General features: G+C 37.7%; 2 protein-coding genes across 2 annotated transcripts; one reads left to right on the top strand and one right to left on the bottom strand.

The window, feature by feature from the left end:
• Positions 1-1,224: 1,224 nt before the first annotated feature.
• tmem120ab (transmembrane protein 120Ab) lies at positions 1,225-6,134 on the bottom strand. Its single transcript, XM_015009584.2, has 12 exons — positions 5,867-6,134; positions 5,536-5,654; positions 5,294-5,410; positions 5,121-5,180; positions 4,869-4,964; positions 4,676-4,765; positions 4,505-4,570; positions 4,346-4,407; positions 4,167-4,259; positions 2,569-2,633; positions 1,893-1,961; positions 1,225-1,601 (listed from the first exon to the last, which is right to left on the bottom strand). Exons 1-12 carry the CDS (start codon positions 5,933-5,935, stop codon positions 1,488-1,490), a joined length of 1,020 nt encoding a protein of 339 aa, XP_014865070.1. The 5' UTR covers positions 5,936-6,134; the 3' UTR covers positions 1,225-1,487.
• A 1,963-nt stretch (positions 6,135-8,097) lies between these two features.
• Positions 8,098-16,621, top strand: gdpd1 (glycerophosphodiester phosphodiesterase domain containing 1). Its single transcript, XM_015009596.2, has 11 exons — positions 8,098-8,276; positions 8,907-9,056; positions 9,899-9,941; positions 10,123-10,258; positions 11,802-11,847; positions 12,052-12,173; positions 12,458-12,547; positions 13,091-13,224; positions 14,421-14,480; positions 15,588-15,639; positions 15,964-16,621. The coding sequence occupies exons 2-11, from the start codon at positions 8,921-8,923 to the stop codon at positions 16,096-16,098; spliced, it is 954 nt and encodes a 317-aa protein (XP_014865082.1). The 5' UTR covers positions 8,098-8,276; positions 8,907-8,920; the 3' UTR covers positions 16,099-16,621.
• The last annotated feature ends 3,666 nt before the right edge of the window (positions 16,622-20,287 follow it).

The following is a 20,287-nucleotide window of genomic DNA, read 5'->3' as shown; positions in this document are numbered from 1 at the left end:
GACCTTTGTCAAAGTTCCTCAGTACAACTCATTATGCACTTTAGATCAATAATTATGTCAACTAATTACATTTTGACATGTAGAACTAACTAAGATGTTTCTTCTCTATAATACACAAATCTGGAGTTAAAGATGGCGACCCCAAACACACACAAAAAAAAGAAAACAGTCACTCACTGGGAAGAGGATCTCTATCCTCTACTTATCCTGCCGCCACCTGATCCCTCTGGCAACTGTTCTCCTTGTGCCAGCGTTTGCAAATCAAATCATTTATTTATTGCTGGTCTTGATGTGTACCAAATTACTTCCTAAATAGACCACTACTCCTTCTGGGCATTTGACTGTAACCAATGCAATTATTCCAAACTAAGCAAACCTGGGCACTCTATATAGAAAGTACCTCATTGGCGACTCATCAAGGTGGTCACAAAATAACCAAAAACTACATCTGAAGTCTTTGAAACCTCACTTTGAGGTCAGTGTTTTCTAATCCAGTAAGCAGAGAAAGCAAGCAAAATGGCGTCCGTGAGAGGGTTCCAAGTTCAAAATCACTGCTGAACGAAAAGAATGCAAAGGTCCATCACATTTCACAAAGGTCTCCAAGACTTTTAGGAAAATATTCTGTGATTGGACAAGATTAAAGAGAAACCTCTGAGAAAATGTTGCTTCTCATTGGACCTAGTGCACAACTAACACAACATTTCAGATAAAGAATATCATAGCAACACATTCTTCATTGCTATAAACACACCCTCCCTGAACTCTCTGCCTTTGGGTGCAGAGGTTTTTTGCAACCCCTCACTGCATCCATCTAGATGCAGTGTGGGATATAATTTTTATCCTCATCCTACCTGATGCTATTTCATCTCATTACAGGGCAGTCCCCCCCCGCCCCCCTCTGGGTGAAGGGCTGCATCCTGAGGCACCTAATTGTTTGTTTGTGTGTTGTTCTTGGATGGGTTCTACTAAAATGTGAATTTCCCTCTGGGATCAATAAAGTATATTCATTTTAGTGAAACATGGTGGAGGTGGTGTGATCCTGTGGGGCTGCTTGATGCTACAGGATCGGAAAAACTTCCAAAAATCACAAAAAGAGAATATCTTCTCAAAATAATCAATGAAAATCAGATTTTGTATTTAGTCAGTTTGTTGTTGTCTGACATTAAGGTTTAAGATTTAACAGAAGAAATCTGTCAGTGGGTTTAAAAGATTCACAGAAAGATGTTTTGGTGAAAACTAAATCCTTTATTAGACAGTCATTTCATTCTTGCATTGTCATTTTCACACATACATAGGTTTCTTATTCGAGTACCTCCAAATTTTAACACAACCATAGACGTACTTCCAGCTTTGATTTAATAGCATCATTTGCCATAGTCAATATGAAATCATATGTTTTTTTTATTATATCCTGGGATGTGACAGGAAGCACGGTCAGAAATCTTTTTGGTGAGACATCATTTCATTCCCATGTGTCTTTTTATCCGTCACATGCTCTTTGGTTTCGGATTCCTGCTTTTCGACTTGTGACGAACAACTGCGAGGGTAGTGAAGAAATTCCCCATGAACAGAATGAGGAAGCAGGCACCGCACACCCGGACCTGACATGGCATGAATCAACAAAATAGCAGTGAATATTAATATTATAATATATTTCTATAATGCAGAGGATGATGGTGGGAAAATGTCATGCAGCTCTGAATTTTTATAGACCTTTTGTGCTTAGATTGAATTTAAGTATTAACACAGTTTTATTCATTCATTATAGTCTGGGGCTGTGAATGATGAGCATACGAAGGATAAGGTTGTTACGAAAGCAGGGAAAGAGTGACACAGCAGCATTTATCAGGACGACAGTGATGCAGCTATATCTGGTGTCTGAGTAGACTGACCTGCCATTCCCTGCAGTCTGGGAGCCGAGCCATTCTGAACAGAGACACACCATTCAAGAGCTGCCAGAACTGAAGACAAAACAAAAAGATGAAGCTCTCAAGGGAAACAGGAGAAGCATGCGTTTTAGTGGATCTTCAGTGTATATTTCCGAGTTACCCTTAAGGATTTCTTGTGATTTTTTTTTTTGTTTTTGTTACTATTAAATATTTCAGATCATTACTCAAATGTTAATGTTTGATTAAAAAAAAAAACCTCATCACAATAAAAACTGAAAAAAATACAGTTTCCAAATGAAGATTCAATTTATTTTTCAAAAATGGAAACGCAAAAAAGAAAAAAAAAGAAAAAGCAATTGCCCAAGATATATTTGCTCCTGCAATAAATTAAACCTAGTGTAAAAACAGGTTTTTGTATTCTACTATGTTACCACACAGATATTAAATCTCCGATGGATCTATTCAGCAGCAACTAGATTTTCACTGCACTGTGTCAAGGAGACAAAATTATTATCACCCACATTAAACTCTCACCCAGACTCTCAAATTCCCCTAATTTCCAAGCATTGGTTCTATGACACTGGTACTTTTCACAATTATTGCTCAATTCAAACCATGACAAATCATAATTATCATTTGTCGCTAACCTTGCGCAAACTGGTTCACAGATTCTACTCACATGACCAAAAAACAGGAAGGGCAAGAGAAACGTCAGCCCTTTCCACATCCAGGACTGGAATCCCTCTTAAAAAAGAAACGGAAACAACATCTCTAGGCCTCTTTTTGAGAAATATGGTTGAAAATACATGCCCAAAATGAATTGAATGTATCTCAAGAACTACAGAGTTTATTTTAATTGTTTTGGTATCAAAATAAAGGCAAGACTCTAGAGAATATGTTACAGCTCTAAAACCCACCCTGCCTGTTACTGAGGAAAGTGAATTAATATGATACACAGCAGAAATTAAGCAAAATATCTATTTCCGCCAAAAAAAACCCAGTTCAATATATGAAGATTCCTTTCAAAGCATGTTTACTACATGTTTTGGATGTAGTAAACAACAGTACACAATCTGACCTTTTACTGTGCCAAGTTTCATGGAAAGAAAGTGAATCACATGAGTTTTAGAGAGGTACTACTTGATAAAAATCTAGGCGGACCTTCCAAATTAGCCATTTTGGCACAATTTGTGCCATTTGAACTTTCTCAGTTTTTTTTCTGTAGGTTCTGTTTCAATTATTTATTCTTATAGAATAAATGATTACTTGTCATAGATAAGTAATTACATCTAATAACAATTGTTTTTGGGGGTTCCTTTGAAAAAAAATTTCCTCCTGGAGTCTCTAGTCTGCGCTCTGCGCTCTGCAAGTAAAACCATGCAGTTCTCAATACAGATATGCAAACTTACGCGGGGCGGTTTCTCGGGATCCCATTGGCCAATTTTGATGATTGACACGTCTTTCGAACCGTCAGAGCCAATAGAATCCGAGGGCGTTGACATTAATACGGAAACTAAAGCCATTCACCAATTAGAGGACGGGAAACGCATGTGACGTGCATTGACGGAGTTCGCCTCTACATTTTTATATGGAAGCCCAGGAGGCGGAAGAGGCTCTGGGCAGAGCCGAAAACAGTATGAGATGGACTTAGGGAAAATGGATTATCGAACCAAGTGGAAATATTTAGTCTAATAAGGATTATGACCACGAAACAGCAAAGGTAGGACTGAATTTATGTTTTTCGCTTCGTGAAATTAGCTATTTCTTTTTTTCTTCTTCAGCTGCTGGTTCAGTGAGTTTTGCACGTAGCGTGGTGATTCTGGTATTGTTGGAAACGGCAGAGCTTCGGCTTTACTCTGATTGATAGTTTGTGGGCTTTGGGAATAGTTGCTCTTTCACTGTTGCATTTTTTACCGCGTATGCCTCGTTAGCCTCGTTAGCATCTAATTACGTTTCGTTTTACCAAGCTACTTCGTGTTCAGGCTGGGTGTTGTTGATGTAGAAAATATTGTTTGTATCATTTAGAAGAGCTTTTTCCCGATCTGTGGATATGCAATATGCCTATATTGATAAATGTATAGCATGTTTTTTCAATCGATCTTGTTGCGGCAAGCGCAGAGGACCCAAATTTGGGTCCTCTCGCGACAAACAGGTTAAGATGCTTCTTTTTTTTTTGTTCCCATACTCAGTACACTTTTATTTTATACATTTAAAACCATATGGTACGTGTAGCTGCGTTAATCTGTATTTTGTGTCCTTGATGTGTTTACATCTCACCAACAGTCAGATCCATGTTGTGTCTTTCTCCCAGCGTGCGAAGTCTGTACAGACATCCGCTCTGATAGTAGTACTGCAGACACTGAACAAAATCTAAAGGAGGTTTCATGACGAAAACAAACTGTGAGCATGTAGGAAATCAGAACCATGTGGTTCTTCTGTAAAAACTTTTAGCATACTTTGATATAAGGAGTAGGCAAGAAATTGGCCCCTGAATGCCTGGTAAAGGATCCCGTCTGGCCTGGAGATGTAAAAGTTGAGAAATGTGACGTTTGACGAGAACAAATGCAGTTTGAGAATTTTTTTGTTGAAGGTCTTTGTTTTTATGCTGAACTTACCATGTCAGCATCACACCGGACAGAAAGGCTGAGATGTAGTGGTGAAAAACCCACCATCCTTTGATCCTGATTTAAGATACATCTCAATCAGTTTGAGTTTCAAGTTAAGTCAGAAACGCATCAACACATCTTCACCAGCAGCGCCAGTAACTACAGAGAATTGGGATTAACCTGGATCCATTTGTGATGAGGACGCTTTCTCTGATAGTTAATGTGCCGTAGAACCAAACCAGCAGGAAGTTGAAGATTGCGTCCAGAAATCTGAAGCAAAACATTATGCATGAACATAAAATGTCCCATCGCTGTAAATATACTGAAAACGGGTGATTTCACACGTAACATCATCTGATAATGTTTGCTTCACCTGTAACTCACGAAGAATAAACATATGAAAGAGAGCAGCAGTAAGATCACTGTAAGGCACAGCTTGAACTTCTCATATTCATCCTTGTAGGCAAATCTGGGAATGATGGGTTCGCACAACATTATACAACAGAATAAATGCATAACTTTGTTATCTGATTAAGAAAAATAAAATAGAAAAGAGTCTTTGCAAGATGAAATTAGAAAAGAAATATGTTGCATTTAACAAGGAAATCTGAACTCTGATGCTTACTTTGACTGCTTGCTCAGAAGAGTCACATTCACATTTCCAAGAACCAGACTGAGGTATAACCTGCAGTTTGAAACCAAACCATGGTGTATTTGTTTAGCTTTTGAACACCACGTTATAGACCAGTTTATAATCAAAGTCTTCAACTTAAAATATATCAAAATTCATGTCGTCACCCATTTTTCTTGGGAAGGAAAGCGTCCATTTCAGAGAAAGCATGCTCTTGGGTCTTGACTTTCTCTTTTATGTTACCTAGAGTCTTTGCATCATCTGCTGATGATCCCTTTGTGCACCTGATACAGAAAAAAAAAGAGTAAATATTATCATTATCAGCTGCTTTTAGCTGACGGTGTATTTGGTTCACCTTTTATCCCTCTAAGATATCTTCATGCAAATTTCAGGGTGTGTGGATAATTACTTATTGACTTGGCTGGACATCTCCTTCAGTCTTTTCCTCTGACGGGCGATAGATGATGAACAGCTGCTCTGGAGTTTGGAGATTTCATCCAGTTTCTGTAAATATTTTTTGTGTGTCTCCTGGGGAAAACGGCAATAGAAAAGGTTTAAATGTACGAATGACATAACTCTAAAGAAAATGTAAATGCATAAATAAGTAAAAAGCATATGTAATGTGTGGCAAATTAGCTTGGTTGCTAGTTAGTGGATTTTAAAATTCATCTTAAAAAACTGAGTGTTATGGATTTTGCAGAATTGGACAAGATACTATCAGCTGACAGGATATTTCTTACCTGAAGCGTCTGAAAATCTTGCTCCAGAGATTTCCATTCCTCCTGAATTTCTTTCATTGATTGAGGCATTTTGTTTCCCTAAGATTAAACCAAAACCCAGATGAAAAATAGCTGCACCGGCTAATTGTTTATGCGCTACGAAATGCCTAAAGTAACTCTGCTATCACGTAGGTGTGAATAATTTCTCCATCGACTCTGTGTTACGTAGATTGGACTTTGACTTGTACTATCAGTCACTGAATCTGATTGTCGTTATTGTGGACTCTTGTACAATGCGAGGTCAGAAGTGTTACCTTTGCTTCAGTTCAACCTTCAAGTTAGACATTGACCTCATACACATCTAAAACATTAACATAGTTTGTTGGAGACACAACTGCACATTAGCAACATCTGGTGGACTGGGAGAACCTCAATTCTGCAACTGAGGCTCAAAGTTAAGATGTTGATGACCCAGAGCTTATTTATTATAGTAACAGGCATATTAAATTCAGGCTTTTAATTCTTAAGTATGATATAAATTTGTTATAAAAGTATTACTGATTGCACTTTAAAAATGAGGTAACTTTATGTTATTAAAGATAAAGTTTAAACAGTAATGATTTCTTGGTTAATGTCAAGTTGTCATAACAAAGACATTTTGAATAATGTCAACTTTGTATTAAAAGTGTCATAATTTACAGAATGACGCTTTATGACAACAGTCATAAATATTCATGAAGGCTTATTCATGTTCATGACATGTGTTATGTCATGTTTATGACAGTGTCATAACAGTCTTATTCACCCCCCTTCAAATAAAGTGTTACCAGAACTTTTGACTCAAGAGTGAAGAGCAGCAAGGATGGAATGGCATGTCTTCAGTCCTGTTCTCAATTGAACACTCAGCAAGGAGGTGCTGCTGTTTATGTTAGAGCAACTACTAACACAATCACACTGGCTGACTTGCGAGAACGGGATGCCATCCCACAGCAGTGTGTGACTAAAATGTGTGACCAGCATCCAGCTGGGTGAGCTTGCTGCCTCTCCCAGCATGAGAAGGAGGAGGCAGGCTAATTGTCTCTCTGTACTATTCTCCCTGTTTTAAGCTGTCAATATAACTTGTTTGTTCAAACCTGAGTCATCCAATTGTCCTGTTTCTAGAGTGCAGGTAGACATAAGTGTGCTTTGTGTGACCTTTGCTCTGAGTTGCAGGTTTTCACCTGTAGTTGTGCCTGAACAGCCTGTCCTCTTTAGATTTATTGATCTTCTATGTGATATAACTTTAATTTATCATTACTTTAAAAAAAAACATTAATATTGCATGTCAGTGCATTAGATAAGTGTACATTTTTGAATGGCACCGTAATTTACTGTTTGAAATATATTGTAGTTTTTGCCTTTTGAAACAATTAAAGATTCTGTGAGCAGCGACGCAGTTTGATAATTGTTTATTAAATGTGGCTAACTTGCTCTGTTAAAGAAAACATTTTGAATATACACTGCTACCTACAACTTTACATGGCACAACGTCTCTACGTCAGTTTGCCAGCATGAGGGCAGCAGTAATTCAGTTAACAAGCAAATGAAAAAAGGAAGTACTTCAGGTCTGTCTGCATTTTGAACTGTCCTGCACTTGAACACTGTTCCAGAAATGTATTACTATTACGATGTAATGACTGAAATCTTCAGTAAATGGACAAAACTTTCAACTTGAAAAACAAACAAGCTGCGTTGATTCTCTAGGGTTCCTAAGAAGACGACACAAAACATAAATTTGTATACACAAAAATAAGTTTGGTTGGTTCCAATTTATTCCATTTGTTTTAACACAAGTATTGCTGTTAAATTTCTATTTTTATTTTATTCTTAAAGCTTTCACAGTTGTCATAAGTAAAATTAGTAGGTGAATAGCATTCAACAAACTTAGCTGTTATCCAGTTTCCAAGTATATAATACGAGAGAACTTGCCTCTCACAATATGGCGAAGGCGCAGACGTGTCGTTTGTGCCTCTACTTGTTTATGACGGAGGCAAGAACACATTGACGGAAGCCTTAGTTTTTGATTTAACTTTACATATTTGAGTATGCCTCGAATTATTATGAGGGTTATAGATGTTAAAGCTGTTCATTGTGAGATAAAACAACTATGAGCGTGTTTTCTTTGATTATATTATTTAGCTCACTCAGCTTTTATTCTGAAATTTCTTAGCGGAAGTGCTTGTTTCATTGCCTGAGGACTTGCAGAGGCGAAAAGCGCATGCGCGTACCATTGACAGCCGGCGGTTGATGTTGTTCCAGCTGTGTTGTAGACTCAGGGCATATGTAGAGCAGAGGCCAACACATCAGTTTACCTCTACAGACCGCTGACCTGCACCCAGCCGAGGAGGTCAGAGAAACGAACAGAGAGCAATCACAGTGATTGATGACAAAGGTAAGAACCCACCGACAGAGTTTGACCCTATCATCGCTACCATTAGCTCAGTAAAGCTAGTTGGACATCGACATCAGTTGTTCCTGATGTGGTCCATAAGGCTGACTTTATTTTACTCTTTTTTTTAATTATTATTATTATCATCTTTAAGAGCAATCCGTGCTCAATTATCTCTACTGCGTAAGACCTAATTATGATGCTGTTTGAATGGCATCGCTTAACGACGGAGCATCTAATTAATGCTGACCAAATATGTCCTCAGATAAATTTCATAATTAACTGTTTATAAATTTATGACATTGACTCGACAAGCACTTGAGTGTACTTTAAAGATTACGCATAGGCTTAATTAAGAGGTCAAATTTATGTTTTTAATCAGGACAAAAATAGTCAATAATATCTATTAACTGCACTCCTGTTTTTAAATTTAATCTCCTTCTGAAGCCCTTTACCCCTTTAACACGCTTTAGTAAATACCCAGAAGTGGTTCAGATCTCCCTGTTCCTCAGATTGTCCTTCAGTGCTTCCATCTAATAATCATTTGCTTCTGATGAAGACAGACAGGGTCAGTAAGTCTTTTAAAACCCCTGCCTGGCTGTTGATGCTAACTGGGAACTGTTTGTTTTGCAGAGGACTGATAGGAGATGTGTGCGGCTATCTACATCGTGTCTACAGTGACGGGGTATGTGCTCACCTCGGCCCTGCTGCTCAAATGTCCAACTCTTCTGCACCGGAGGAAGAGGGAGAGGTTCCTCAGCAAGCACATTTCCCATCGTGGAGGTGAGTTCAACCTTTATAGCCCCTTAATGGAGAAATTCAGGTGTATCAGCAACAAAGTGATAAGTGAATAGAAGCAGGTGGATATACCAATAGAGAAATTAAAAGTAAAAACAAACAAAATAAAATAAAAAATGAGGTGGGCTCTAAAGTAAGATCAAATGAAAAGAAAAAAAAATGTACAGGTGGATTTTAAGAAATGCACAAACTGAGTAAAATAATGAAAAAAGATACAAACTGTGCCTGAAGGAAAAAAAAAACAGACTGCTTACAATATAATAAAGCTGAAAACTATTATGGACTGCAGTGGTAATGTTCACGCTCAATTTGTGATGTAATTTCTACAAGCTTAAAGTCATTTTTATATTATTTTAACAACAAAAAAATTCAGGCCTTGTAAAATATGTTGAGTAAATATCTAAAAATTGTGGCATGTAGTTGTGTTTGCTCCCCTTTAATCTGATACACCCAACAAAATCCTCCGTGACCAGATGCATTCAGAAATCAACTCATGAGTGTGTATCTGTGTGTAATTTAATCTCAGTGTTAGAAAAAAATTGTATATACAAGCAGCATCGGGAAGTTTGAATACATTTGAAAAGCACTGTAAATTACATTTGTTCAATCCCAACTTAAATCTGATAGCAGATCTGTGGAAAGAGGCCATCATTAGGCCTTATCTTGAATTAAAATGTGCTAGGGGGAATGAATAATTTTGGGCTTAACTGAAAGTGTCAACAATGGTGCATTCATGAACCCCCAGAATGAATCCCTGTAGATTATCTCCGCTCTATAAGACAGAGAAAACATTGCAGCTTCCTTGATGTTTATGCATCGTCTTGCAGGCGCTGGAGAAAACCTGGAGAACACCATGGCAGCTTTCAAACAGTGAGTCGAATGTTCTTTTATATCCGTGTTGGACCCGGGATGTGAGCATCTTTGTGTTTGCTGAACATGCGCTCCATCACGGTGAGGAGTCCTAAGTGTCACTGAGAGGACCAGTTTCCCTGATCTCAATACTTTTATAAACAACTTCACCGCAGTGTGCTCTCTGTGTGGGTTCATGCAGTGCTGTGGATCTCGGCACAGACATGCTGGAGCTGGACTGCCACCTGACGAAGGATGAGCAGGTTGTGGTCTCACATGATGGCAACTTGAAGAGGCTTTGTGGCATCAATGCTAACATCAGCGACCTGACATATGCTGTGAGTTGTGCTTCTTTATAAACATGCAAAATCTGTTGTTTAGTTTCTGTGTATGCTATATTTCTCCATCCCTGTAGCTTCCTTAATTGAAGAAACATTTGTCGACATTAAAACATTCCAGCTTTGGTCCGATTTTAAGAAGAATTGGGGTTAAAAACATCTTGTGGTTTTTGAGTGCAGTCCTTTAGACGTGAGCTGGATCATGTGTGTAATCAACTGAGCTGCACACAAAGCCACCTGATTGTGTCACAAGCTGGTTAACATCATGACCTGTGGGTTGATGGGAATTAGTTGATTAAATCTTTCCTGTAGTAGATTTCTGCTTTGTTTACCTTGTTTATGAACTTCTAGCTAAAAGACAAATTTGTATCATTTGGAGGTTGTATCAATCCTGGTGAAGATGTGTTGGAAGCTTTAAAATCTTTTTTTTTTCAGCAGCAGCATAATTTCAATTAAAAAAATGTTATAAGAATAAAAGCTTTAATTTCAATGCACTTATTTAGTAGGGAGGTTTATTTTGTATCAAGATATAATCGTTTTCAATAAAATAACTTCATAAATAACTTAAGTTATTTTATTTCAATAAAATAATTTAAGAGACCAGCAGCCATTGGTCTCTTGCCCAATGGCTGCTGGATTTAAGGTGAAGATGGCTAAAACGGAATCTTCAAAGCTCACTGCTAGAGAACTCGTCTTCACTGAATAAGTGTGTTAAATTTAAAGGTTGTTTTTTTATTTTCATTTTTTGCTTCTCCATTAAATCTGAGTTTATTTTAAAGTTGTTGTGCATGTCGTGTATAAATGTGGAGATTGTTGTGTGTTGTGGATCTGAAGATCATTTTCTTTAAATGTAAGGCTCTTTAGCTTTGTTGTGAGTGAATGGCTAATGACCAGATCTTGTTTGTAAAGAAAATACTTTTTTTTTTTTTTTCCATCACGTTAGCTTTAGCTTCCTTAACATGTAATGCAGTTTGGTGTCCTTCTCATTTGGCTATCACAGATTTTTTGGGTATAGGAGAAAAAAAACCATGAAAAAGTTTTGCAATTAAAAGTTATCTTCAAAACAGATGCTCCTCTATTACTATGTTTAAATAAGTTCTACTCAAAAATTACAGCAAGGACCTGAAAATAATGTTTTTAATCTCATTGTCTCAACCTGGTATGCTAAGTTCTTGAGCAGGAGTGAAGCACAACCTTTTTTTTTTTTTTTTTTGAAGAACTTTGCTTAAAATGAAGGCATTCAAAAAGATTTTAATTAAGTGTGGGAATAAAAAGTATTATGAGTGAAGGCCACTTGAGTAGCAGACTGCAGTTTATGCATTTTTCATAATCTACATAAAGAATAAATTATATGAGTACATTTAAAAATTATAGACACTCTTCATAGACATGGCAGGCTTGATGTGTCTAAAAAAAAAAAGTGATAATTTGTGTTTGTTCATGTTTAGACCCATGTAGGACGCATATCGTCATGACCGTACAGAAACACCGTGACTGCAGTTTTAATTTCTGCAAACGTTTCGCTGCTGTGTGCTTTTTGCAGGAACTTCCCCCATATCTCTGCAAGCTGGGTGTAACTTTTCAAAGGGGTAAGAACTGCAAATCCACCACTAATTTCACAAGTAGTGCTCCAAGTTCTTCTAATTCCCACATTTAGGGTTGTGTCTGACTGCAAACACTCAAGTACTGTACATACGTGCAGCTGCTGAGGAGCGATGAGTGCCCTTCCAGCTGATCTGATTCAGCTCCCGTTGAATCAGATCGTGTTATTTGACTCGTCTTTCTCTGGCCAGAGTGTTTCTGCGAGGGCGGCGAGGACAAACGTATCCCACTCCTCAGGGATGTCTTTGATGCCTTCCCAAACACTCCCATCAACATCGACATCAAGGTCAACAACGACACACTCATTAAGAAGGTGTGTGCATGTTTTTTTTTTGTTTTTTCTCAAGTATTCACACAGCAAAGTAATGCAGTGCTATTTTAAAGTAGATTCTTTATTGATGTAAAAGTTTGAGTTTGAACAAACTAATGAACTGTGTGTTGTTAGAAGAGTAAAATGATTCATGAATGGTGTAACTAAACAGGCAAAGACTGAAATCACATGTTTCTATTTCTAAAAAGAAGGACGAGGAGGACAACGTTGTCTTGTGATTTCTGTAGTGGGAAAAGAAAAATACAAATGTAAATTTTTCTTTACAGGTTTCTGAGCTGGTCGTAAAGTACGACAGAGAGGATCTGACTGTGTGGGGAAACTCCAGGAACCATATTGTCAAAAAATGTTACAAGGAGGTACTGCAATGAAATGATGTCCTTGTTTTAGTTGACATACATATATACATATATATATATTCTTTTTTTGCTTTTATGCACTTAAAATGTAGGGTTCATACATAGTCTTGGCAAAAATGAGGAAATGTGTCTGGATAGATATTAAAAACTGTTTGTATTTTCAAATTCTCTTTGAATCTGTCCAATCACTCTTCCATCTGATAGTTTGTTTGTAGAAAAAAATGTGCCAGAATCCTGAAAGTTAGCTTTTTTTTTTTTTTTTTTTCTTAATCAATATAATAAACCCATTTTAGGGAATTCACCTCTTCTGTGTAAAGCTGCTTGACTGAATATTTGTTTATTATTATCTAGTTGTCCTTTATTTAGACGTAGTATAAAACTCTGTCTGCATTTCTCACACCGCATAAAAGTACTGAAATCATCCCAGCTTCTTTTGAACATACAAGCTCCTGTCTTTACTTGTCAATCAGAGTGACTTAAAAGTTTTGCATTGATGCAATCTGACTGAGATTTTCTTCCTTTTTTTTTTTTTTTTTCTTTCAGAATCCCCATATTCCAGTTTTGTTCAGTTTTCCCAGGGTGCTGCACCTTCTCGGGCTCTTCTACACAGGCCTCCTGCCCTTTATGCCCCTGAAGGAGCAGTTTCTGGAGATCCCCATGCCCTCCCTGCTAACCAAGTGAGTACATGTACGGCATATGAGCTGCAGTGTCTGTAGAGCTTGAGAAAAGAGCTGATTTGAGGAAATGTTTCGATGCGCCGCATGAGGGACGGTGGGACGGTACATTCAATTTCCAGAGAGGCGAACAGCGTTTTAAAAGAAGGGAAGATGGTTCTAAAGAGAAACACTTTGCCTCTCCTGTGACTCAAATCTGATTCAAAAATAACGAGTTTAACCAGTTTTAGTGGGTCATGACAGCATTTTCCCCTGAGACAATAAATAAAAAAAATTGTAGCTTTTCTGTCCCATGAGCACAATGACGACATATCTACAAATTGTTTATGTTAAAAAATTTGGAATAAAGCTGATTGATTAGTTTTAAAAAATGTTTATTTCTATTAAAAATATTGTTTCATTTGAATTTGATTCTGATCCTAAAAGCTACGTCAAGCTTTACATTTTTAGAAAAGGTCAACATTTAAAAAAATCCGTTTTAATCTTTCAATCACATTATGTGTCTTTATCAGACATATGAGTGTGTTAGGTTTCTCACTGCAAGATCCCAAGACGTGAGCTGAAGCATTGGAGCGTTTTCATTCAGTGCTGTTGTTAGTTGGACTTTAAGTTGATTCCTCTGATGGTCAAAACGTATTGTGCCTTCGTTAAACTTGGTTCAGGATTGACTTCTCCTTTGTTCCAAGCTGTGAACTCGATGCTTTAATGGATTTTCCAGTGTTTGCTGCTCTTTGTCCCTAATTCTGACCTCGGCATTATCTTGTGGAGTTTGCATACTAACTGTTGCAGACATCACAAAGACGTTGGGTATCTTAACATCCCACTTTCAAACAAAAAAAAAAAACAATGTCCGATAAGATTATGTGATTCACTTATGTGGTTGTTACAGAACAGTTATAAGGATGACGCTTAGGCGACAGATTTCAGAGGCTCAACTCTGTTATTAATTGAGGATTTGTGAACAAATGAATGAAAGTGCAAGAGATGATACAACTGTAAAAGTTGAGTTGAGAATATCCTGATCTGTGCTTTTCTTTCAGTCACTTGGTGGATTCAGCTGTGCATCTTTTTCCCCACATTAAAAATGAAAGACTGTCAAACTTTTACACAGTTTAAACATTCATCAAGTTTTGCTGACACTTAAAATATCTAACTTTTTGCATTATTTTGATTCTTTTTGTTTTATTTTTTTTTAACAGACTAAAAGATCCCAGCAGATTAACGCGGAGTCAGCGGTTGATCGCCTGGCTTGCAGACACGTAAGTCTCTTAATTCGTCTTAATAAACCTTTTCCATATTACTCTGAAGGCCTGATGTCAGCGAGGCGTTCCAGATGTAGCTGCTATTCTTTTCAAAATGGGATACAAACCTGACCATCATCTGCATTACATTGAAAGGACAAATCTTGTTTCAAAAGAATGAAGCTCAAAGGTAGAATATAAATAGAGGAAAGAGATGAGGCTCTGGATTTGAAGATCCCCGTACCCCATAGGTCTCTTTTTTCTGTGTCATCACAGAAAAAAGATGCAAAGCTGAGGATATAAAATCAAGGAAGCGTCTGTCTGCCAGACAAGAGCCACATAAGTACCACACAGCTCCCCAGAAGTTAACTGAGTAACTGTTTAAAACAAACTTTTTAGGATCTTTAGCTTTGGTCATTTCAGAGATTGACAGGTTATAAAAAAGCTTCCTGTTATACCAGGTACAGGCCCCTGACATTAAAACGACTTCCTCCTGCTTACTGAACATTTTATTTTAGATATTTTGATTACATTGAATGGCATGTGTTTTTTTTTTTGATGGCTTGTCACTTTCTTTTAACTGTGTAACTTTTTGTGCTGTATTTGTTGCCACCTCTTCACTACGACACTCTTTAAAAAGAGGCTTTTAGTCTATTTTATCCTGGTAAAATAAAAATAGTACAGAAGTAAAAAAAAAAAAAAAAAAAAAGACGTACAAGTTGACGACCCAGAACATAGTGAGGCTCCTATCCCATGTCTGAATCTCTGCATTTATTTGATCTTCTCATAAGATGATTTCACAGCTGGTTAAAGATTTGGAAACCTTCTCTATCTGAGGAAAAAAAGAAATCATATAGGATTTACAATATTTTAAAATCTTTACTCCAACAGCTTTAATTGGTAAAACAAAAGTCTTAACTAGAATGTGTTGTTTTCTGAAATAACCTCAAAGAGTTTTTGAAATATAGACAGACTTTTATAATATTTTTGAACCCTGTTGAAAATCTTGAAAAAAAAAAAAGATGAATCAAAAATCAACCTTTTGAATATAAGTTAAATGGCTTTTCTGCCTGCCTCGTATAAGCTGTAATGATTTTCTAAAGGATATGTATTTGTGTGTTGCAGTTTGCTGATGAGGAAAGCTCTTTTCCAACATTTAACAGCCAGAGGAATACAGGTACATGAGGCTACACCTGCTTTTCAGCCCTAAAACGCAGTGGATGGTTAGAAACACAAAACAAAATCAAATGAAACTAATAGGTTCATTTACCATTTTCTTCTATTTACTTTGAGTTCCAAACTTAATTGATTATGACCAGGGTTTTTTGTTTTGTTTTGTTGTTTTTTTTTATCTTACATCTGCTTTGGAAATGTTACTGTACTTTAAATGCAGCTGCCAGGAAAATGTCCAAGTGTCCCACATGTTTCAAATATAGACGGAGGCGGGTGACGCCTCCTTCCGTTGTTTCTGCGTGGATTAACTGTGCGCGTCTGGTTTCAGGTGTACATTTGGGTGCTGAACGACGAGGAGGATTTCCAAAGGGCGTTCGACCTGGGAGCCACGGGAGTGATGACGGATTTTCCCACCAGGCTCAAAGAGTTCATGGATAGGAATGGCATTTCTAAACCCCAGTGACCTCCCTGTCTCCACGGTCATTATCCTTCAAGCTCGCTGACCTGCCAAACAAGCTCCCCACACTCGCCCACTTTTACTGCACGCATTCCTGCAGACCTACTTCCACAGTGTGTCGCACAAGTATGAGACTCCGTTGACTCCCCTTGTGTTGGAGATGTACACTTTTGTAGTTGTAGTAACAGGAAAATCCCAAGAAGATTTTATTTGAGTTGATGCCAGTTGGCAGAGTCGTTGATGTATATTCATCACGTAGCAACGGCCGTGTTAGAGAATTACGACTGAACCTGGTGTTAAGCATGTTGGTGGTTACAAAAAGCTACCTGGAATGGTTGCATACCTTGAATGCTGGTTATGAGGTTTGTACGTTTAGCCCAACAAGTCTCTGATTAATTTGACAAAAACCTAACTTTTCTTACATGATTTGGATAAAACCCTCATAAAATGTGTAGGGTGTTTATGAGCCACTGGACTATTAAAAAAAAAAAACTGAAGCAGTTAGATCAGCCAGGCTGCCATAAAACAAGCTTTCATGAACACATGGTTCACGTGTAACCATTTACACAGTCAACCGATGTTGTAGCACAAACTATATATATATATATACAGGTGCTGGTCATAAAATTAGAATATTGTGATAAAGTTCATTATTTTCCATAATGTCATGATAAAAATTAAATTGTCATATATTTTAGATTCATTGCACACCAACTGAAATATTTCAGGTCTTTTATTGTTTTAATTTTGATGATTTTGGCAAACAGCTCATGAAAACCCAAAATCACTGTCTCAAAAAATTAGAATATTATGAAAAGGTTCTCTGAACGAGCAATAAAAATAATCATCTGAATCAACAAAGTAACTCTAAACACCTGAAAAAGATTCCTGAGGCCTTTAAAAACTCCCAGCCTGGTTCATTACTCAAAACCGCAATCATGGGTCAGACTGCTGACCTGACTGCTGTCCAGAAGGCCATCACTGACATCCTCAAGCAAGAGGGTGAGAAACGGAAAGAAATTTCTGAACGAATCGGCTGTTTGCAGAGTGTTATATCAAGGCACCTCAGTGGGAAGTCAGTAGGAAGGAAAAAGTGTGGCAGAAAACGCTACACAACGAGAAGAGGTGACCGGACCCTGAGGAAGATTGTGGAGAAGGGCCGATTCCAGACCTTGGGGGAAGCAGTGGACTGAGTCTGGAGTAGAAACATCCAGAGCCACTGTGCACAGGCGTGTGCAGGAAATGGGCTACAGGTGCCGCATTCCCCAGGTCAAAGGTCAAGCCACTTTTGAACCAGAAACAGCGGCAGAAGCGCCTGACCTGGGCTACAGAGAAGCAGCACTTTGGACCACTGTTGTTCAGTGGTCCAAAGTACTTTTTTTGGATGAAAGCAAACTTTGCATGTCATTCGGAAATCAAAGTGCCAGACTCTGGAGGAAGACTGGGGAGAAGGAAATGCCAAAATGCCAGAAGTCCAGTGTCAAGTACCCACAGTCAGTGATGGTCTGGGTGCCATGTCAGCTGCTGGTGTTGGTCCACTGGGTTTTATCAAGGGCAGGATCAATGCAGCAGCTATCACAAGATTTTGGAGCACTTCATGCTTCCATCTGCTGAAAAGTTTTATGGAGATGAAAATTTAATTTGGTCTGGAATCGGCCCTTCTCCACAATCTTCCTCAGGGTCCGGTCACCTCTTCTCGTTGTGCAGCGTTTTCTGCCACACTTTTTCCTTCCTACTGACTTCCCACTGAGGTGCCTTGATATAACACTCTGCAAACAGCCGATTCGTTCAGAAATTTCTTTCCGTTTCTCACCCTCTTGCTTGAGGATGTCAGTGATGGCCTTCTGGACAGCAGTCAGGTCAGCAGTCTGACCCATGATTGCGGTTTTGAGTAATGAACCAGGCTGGGAGTTTTTAAAGGCCTCAGGAATCTTTTTCAGGTGTTTAGAGTTACTTTGTTGATTCAGATGATTATTTTTATTGCTCGTTCAGAGAACCTTTTCATAATATTCTAATTTTTTGAGACAGGGATTTTGGGTTTTCATGAGCTGTTTGCCAAAATCATCAAAATTAAAACAATAAAAGACCTGAAATATTTCAGTTGGTGTGCAATGAATCTAAAATATATGACAATTTAATTTTTATCATGACATTATGGAAAATAATGAACTTTATCACAATATTCTAATTTTATGACCAGCACCTGTATATATATATATATATATATATAAACTATTTTTAAGCTTCAAAAATCTAACTTTGCAAGCAGTTGCATTTTTTATTTTAAACATTTAAGTTATTTTATTTCATTAGTTAAATTTAGTGGGACGCAGAGTGATGTCTTTGAAGTGTTCGTTTCTGATCAACCTGATTGTGCACACGTCGGTCCTCGTCGGAAAAGTTACGTTCACGTACAAAATAGAACATGGACTCCTTAGACTACAGCGTCACGGCTGACGATGGCGTTACTGAAGTGTTGCAGGAGATCAGTTCTGGCTTTAAAAACGACCGTCGGCTCATCTGCACGGAGTCCCTCGTCTTCCTCTTTCCAAGAGGCAATAACATTGCCATTCTGTTCCCCTCGGCTCAAAGGGAGCATTTATTGTTTCGTTGTTGGAAAATTTTGGGTTCAATTCCAGCTTCCTCCCCTGCCATATGTTGATGAAAACCTTTCTTTCCCTAACATGACTGACGGCTGAAAAAATATTGAAGGGGGGGAAATCTTGGTTTACGTGATAATCGATGTCTGAGCTATTTTGTATTACACCTGCTGTATCATTTCCCTTTTTGAGTCGTTTTTGTGTGTTTTTCCCCCTTAACATTAGACATGCACTGAAAACAGTGTTGGTTGTTGAAGGAAGTCTAGACAGTGGGACAAAATGACCACTAAAATATATTCTGCTAGTTTTATCGGATCTGAATTTTGACTTTATTACGTGAAAATGTATTTTCTTACAACTTATCATGTGGTTTTACTGTTCAGATATTGAACAGTAGGTACAGCGTTGGTTTCTTAGGCTGCAATATGTTGAATCAGGCTATTGTTTGGCCTTTGCAATAAAAAAAGCTTGTCGACAGCTGAAAGAAAAGTTTACATGCCAGTCAAAAATGTCCTGCTGGTCCTAAAAAAAAAAAAAAAAAAAAAGCAGAAGTCCTCAGCTTGAAGGCCCCACTGTTCTGTAGTAACAGGAAACTTGAAAGAGACAAACCCATTGTTATTGTTCCCTGTAATAGGAGCAGTTTGTTGGTTTTGTTGTATTCTTTTAGTTTTTTTTTTTCTTCCTTACATCAAGTGAATATGTTGCTCATCTGTGACTTGAGAGAAGAGTTTTGCACAGTTTATGAATCTTTTATCTTCTCTTGCGTCTTTGAAACAGTGAACATATTTAAATCATATATCTGATTTTAATCTTTAGATGATATGCCAGCCCAATAGAGCGAAATTATGTTTCTGATATTTAACGTCTCTGCTGTTTTTGAAGCTGCAATGTGTTAAAAACTGCGAGACAATGATACCCAGGCACCAAATACTCCTGCAGTGATGTTGTAAGGAAGGTGTAATAGGGTTACTACACATATATATACCAATGATATTTTCTGATCTAAACATGTGACCACATGTTTGTAATGAATGTAGTTATGATTGAATGTATTATGAGATGTTTGGTATTTTGCTGTGGGAACAGAGTTTCTCTTTTTACTGCTTTCATTGGATTACTTACATAGTGTTTCTTGAGTTGCACAGCAATTTTTTTTAAATTTTTTTTTGCTGAACCCGATCCACTGTTAGTGACATTATTGTGCTGTATTGGGTGTCCTTTTATTCTTCATGCTTCAAACAAGCTGCTCTGTTTGAACAGCATCAGTCTGTGGGACAAGGCACCTTGGAGTTTTCAAGGCCTTGTCCCACAGACTATATAGCATTTCATTGACTAGAGACAATAAAAAGTGAATTTTCATCCACATGAATTCTTGTCTGTATTTCTTGATGTATTTGTGCTGTTAAATCGTTAATTACAATTAGTTTTAATTTTATTTTTTTTGGGGGGGGGAGATCATTGTGTAAAGGGAAGGCACCTGCTAAACCGACAGGAGGGGGCGCTGTTTACACGAGAACTTGAATTAGTTGTAAACGAAGACGGGAAAATATTAGAATGGCTCTTTTGTTTTTTAGTTGTTGTTTTTTTAAATAATT

Source organism: Poecilia mexicana, unplaced genomic scaffold (assembly GCF_051168715.1).
Source record: "Poecilia mexicana isolate PSO_F unplaced genomic scaffold, ASM5116871v1 scaffold_13, whole genome shotgun sequence".
In the NCBI taxonomy this organism is placed as follows: domain Eukaryota; kingdom Metazoa; phylum Chordata; class Actinopteri; order Cyprinodontiformes; family Poeciliidae; genus Poecilia; species Poecilia mexicana.
Note: the sequence above shows the minus strand (reverse complement) of the source record. Positions and strands in the feature narration are given on the sequence as shown.

Excerpts from the sequence above, each read along its gene's own strand:
- tmem120ab (XM_015009584.2), bottom strand. The coding sequence starts at position 5,935 with ATGCCTCAATCAATGAAAGAAATTCAGGAGGAATGGAAATCTCTGGAG. Across the intron at positions 5,655-5,866 it reads AAGATTTTCAGACGCTTCAG|GAGACACACAAAAAATATTT; the intron begins GTAAGAAATATC and ends CGTTTTCCCCAG. Across the intron at positions 5,411-5,535 it reads ATGTCCAGCCAAGTCAATAA|GTGCACAAAGGGATCATCAG; the intron begins GTAATTATCCAC and ends TTTCTGTATCAG.
- gdpd1 (XM_015009596.2), top strand. The coding sequence starts at position 8,921 with ATGTGTGCGGCTATCTACATCGTGTCTACAGTGACGGGGTATGTGCTC. Across the intron at positions 9,057-9,898 it reads GCACATTTCCCATCGTGGAG|GCGCTGGAGAAAACCTGGAG; the intron begins GTGAGTTCAACC and ends ATCGTCTTGCAG. Across the intron at positions 15,640-15,963 it reads TAACAGCCAGAGGAATACAG|GTGTACATTTGGGTGCTGAA; the intron begins GTACATGAGGCT and ends GTCTGGTTTCAG.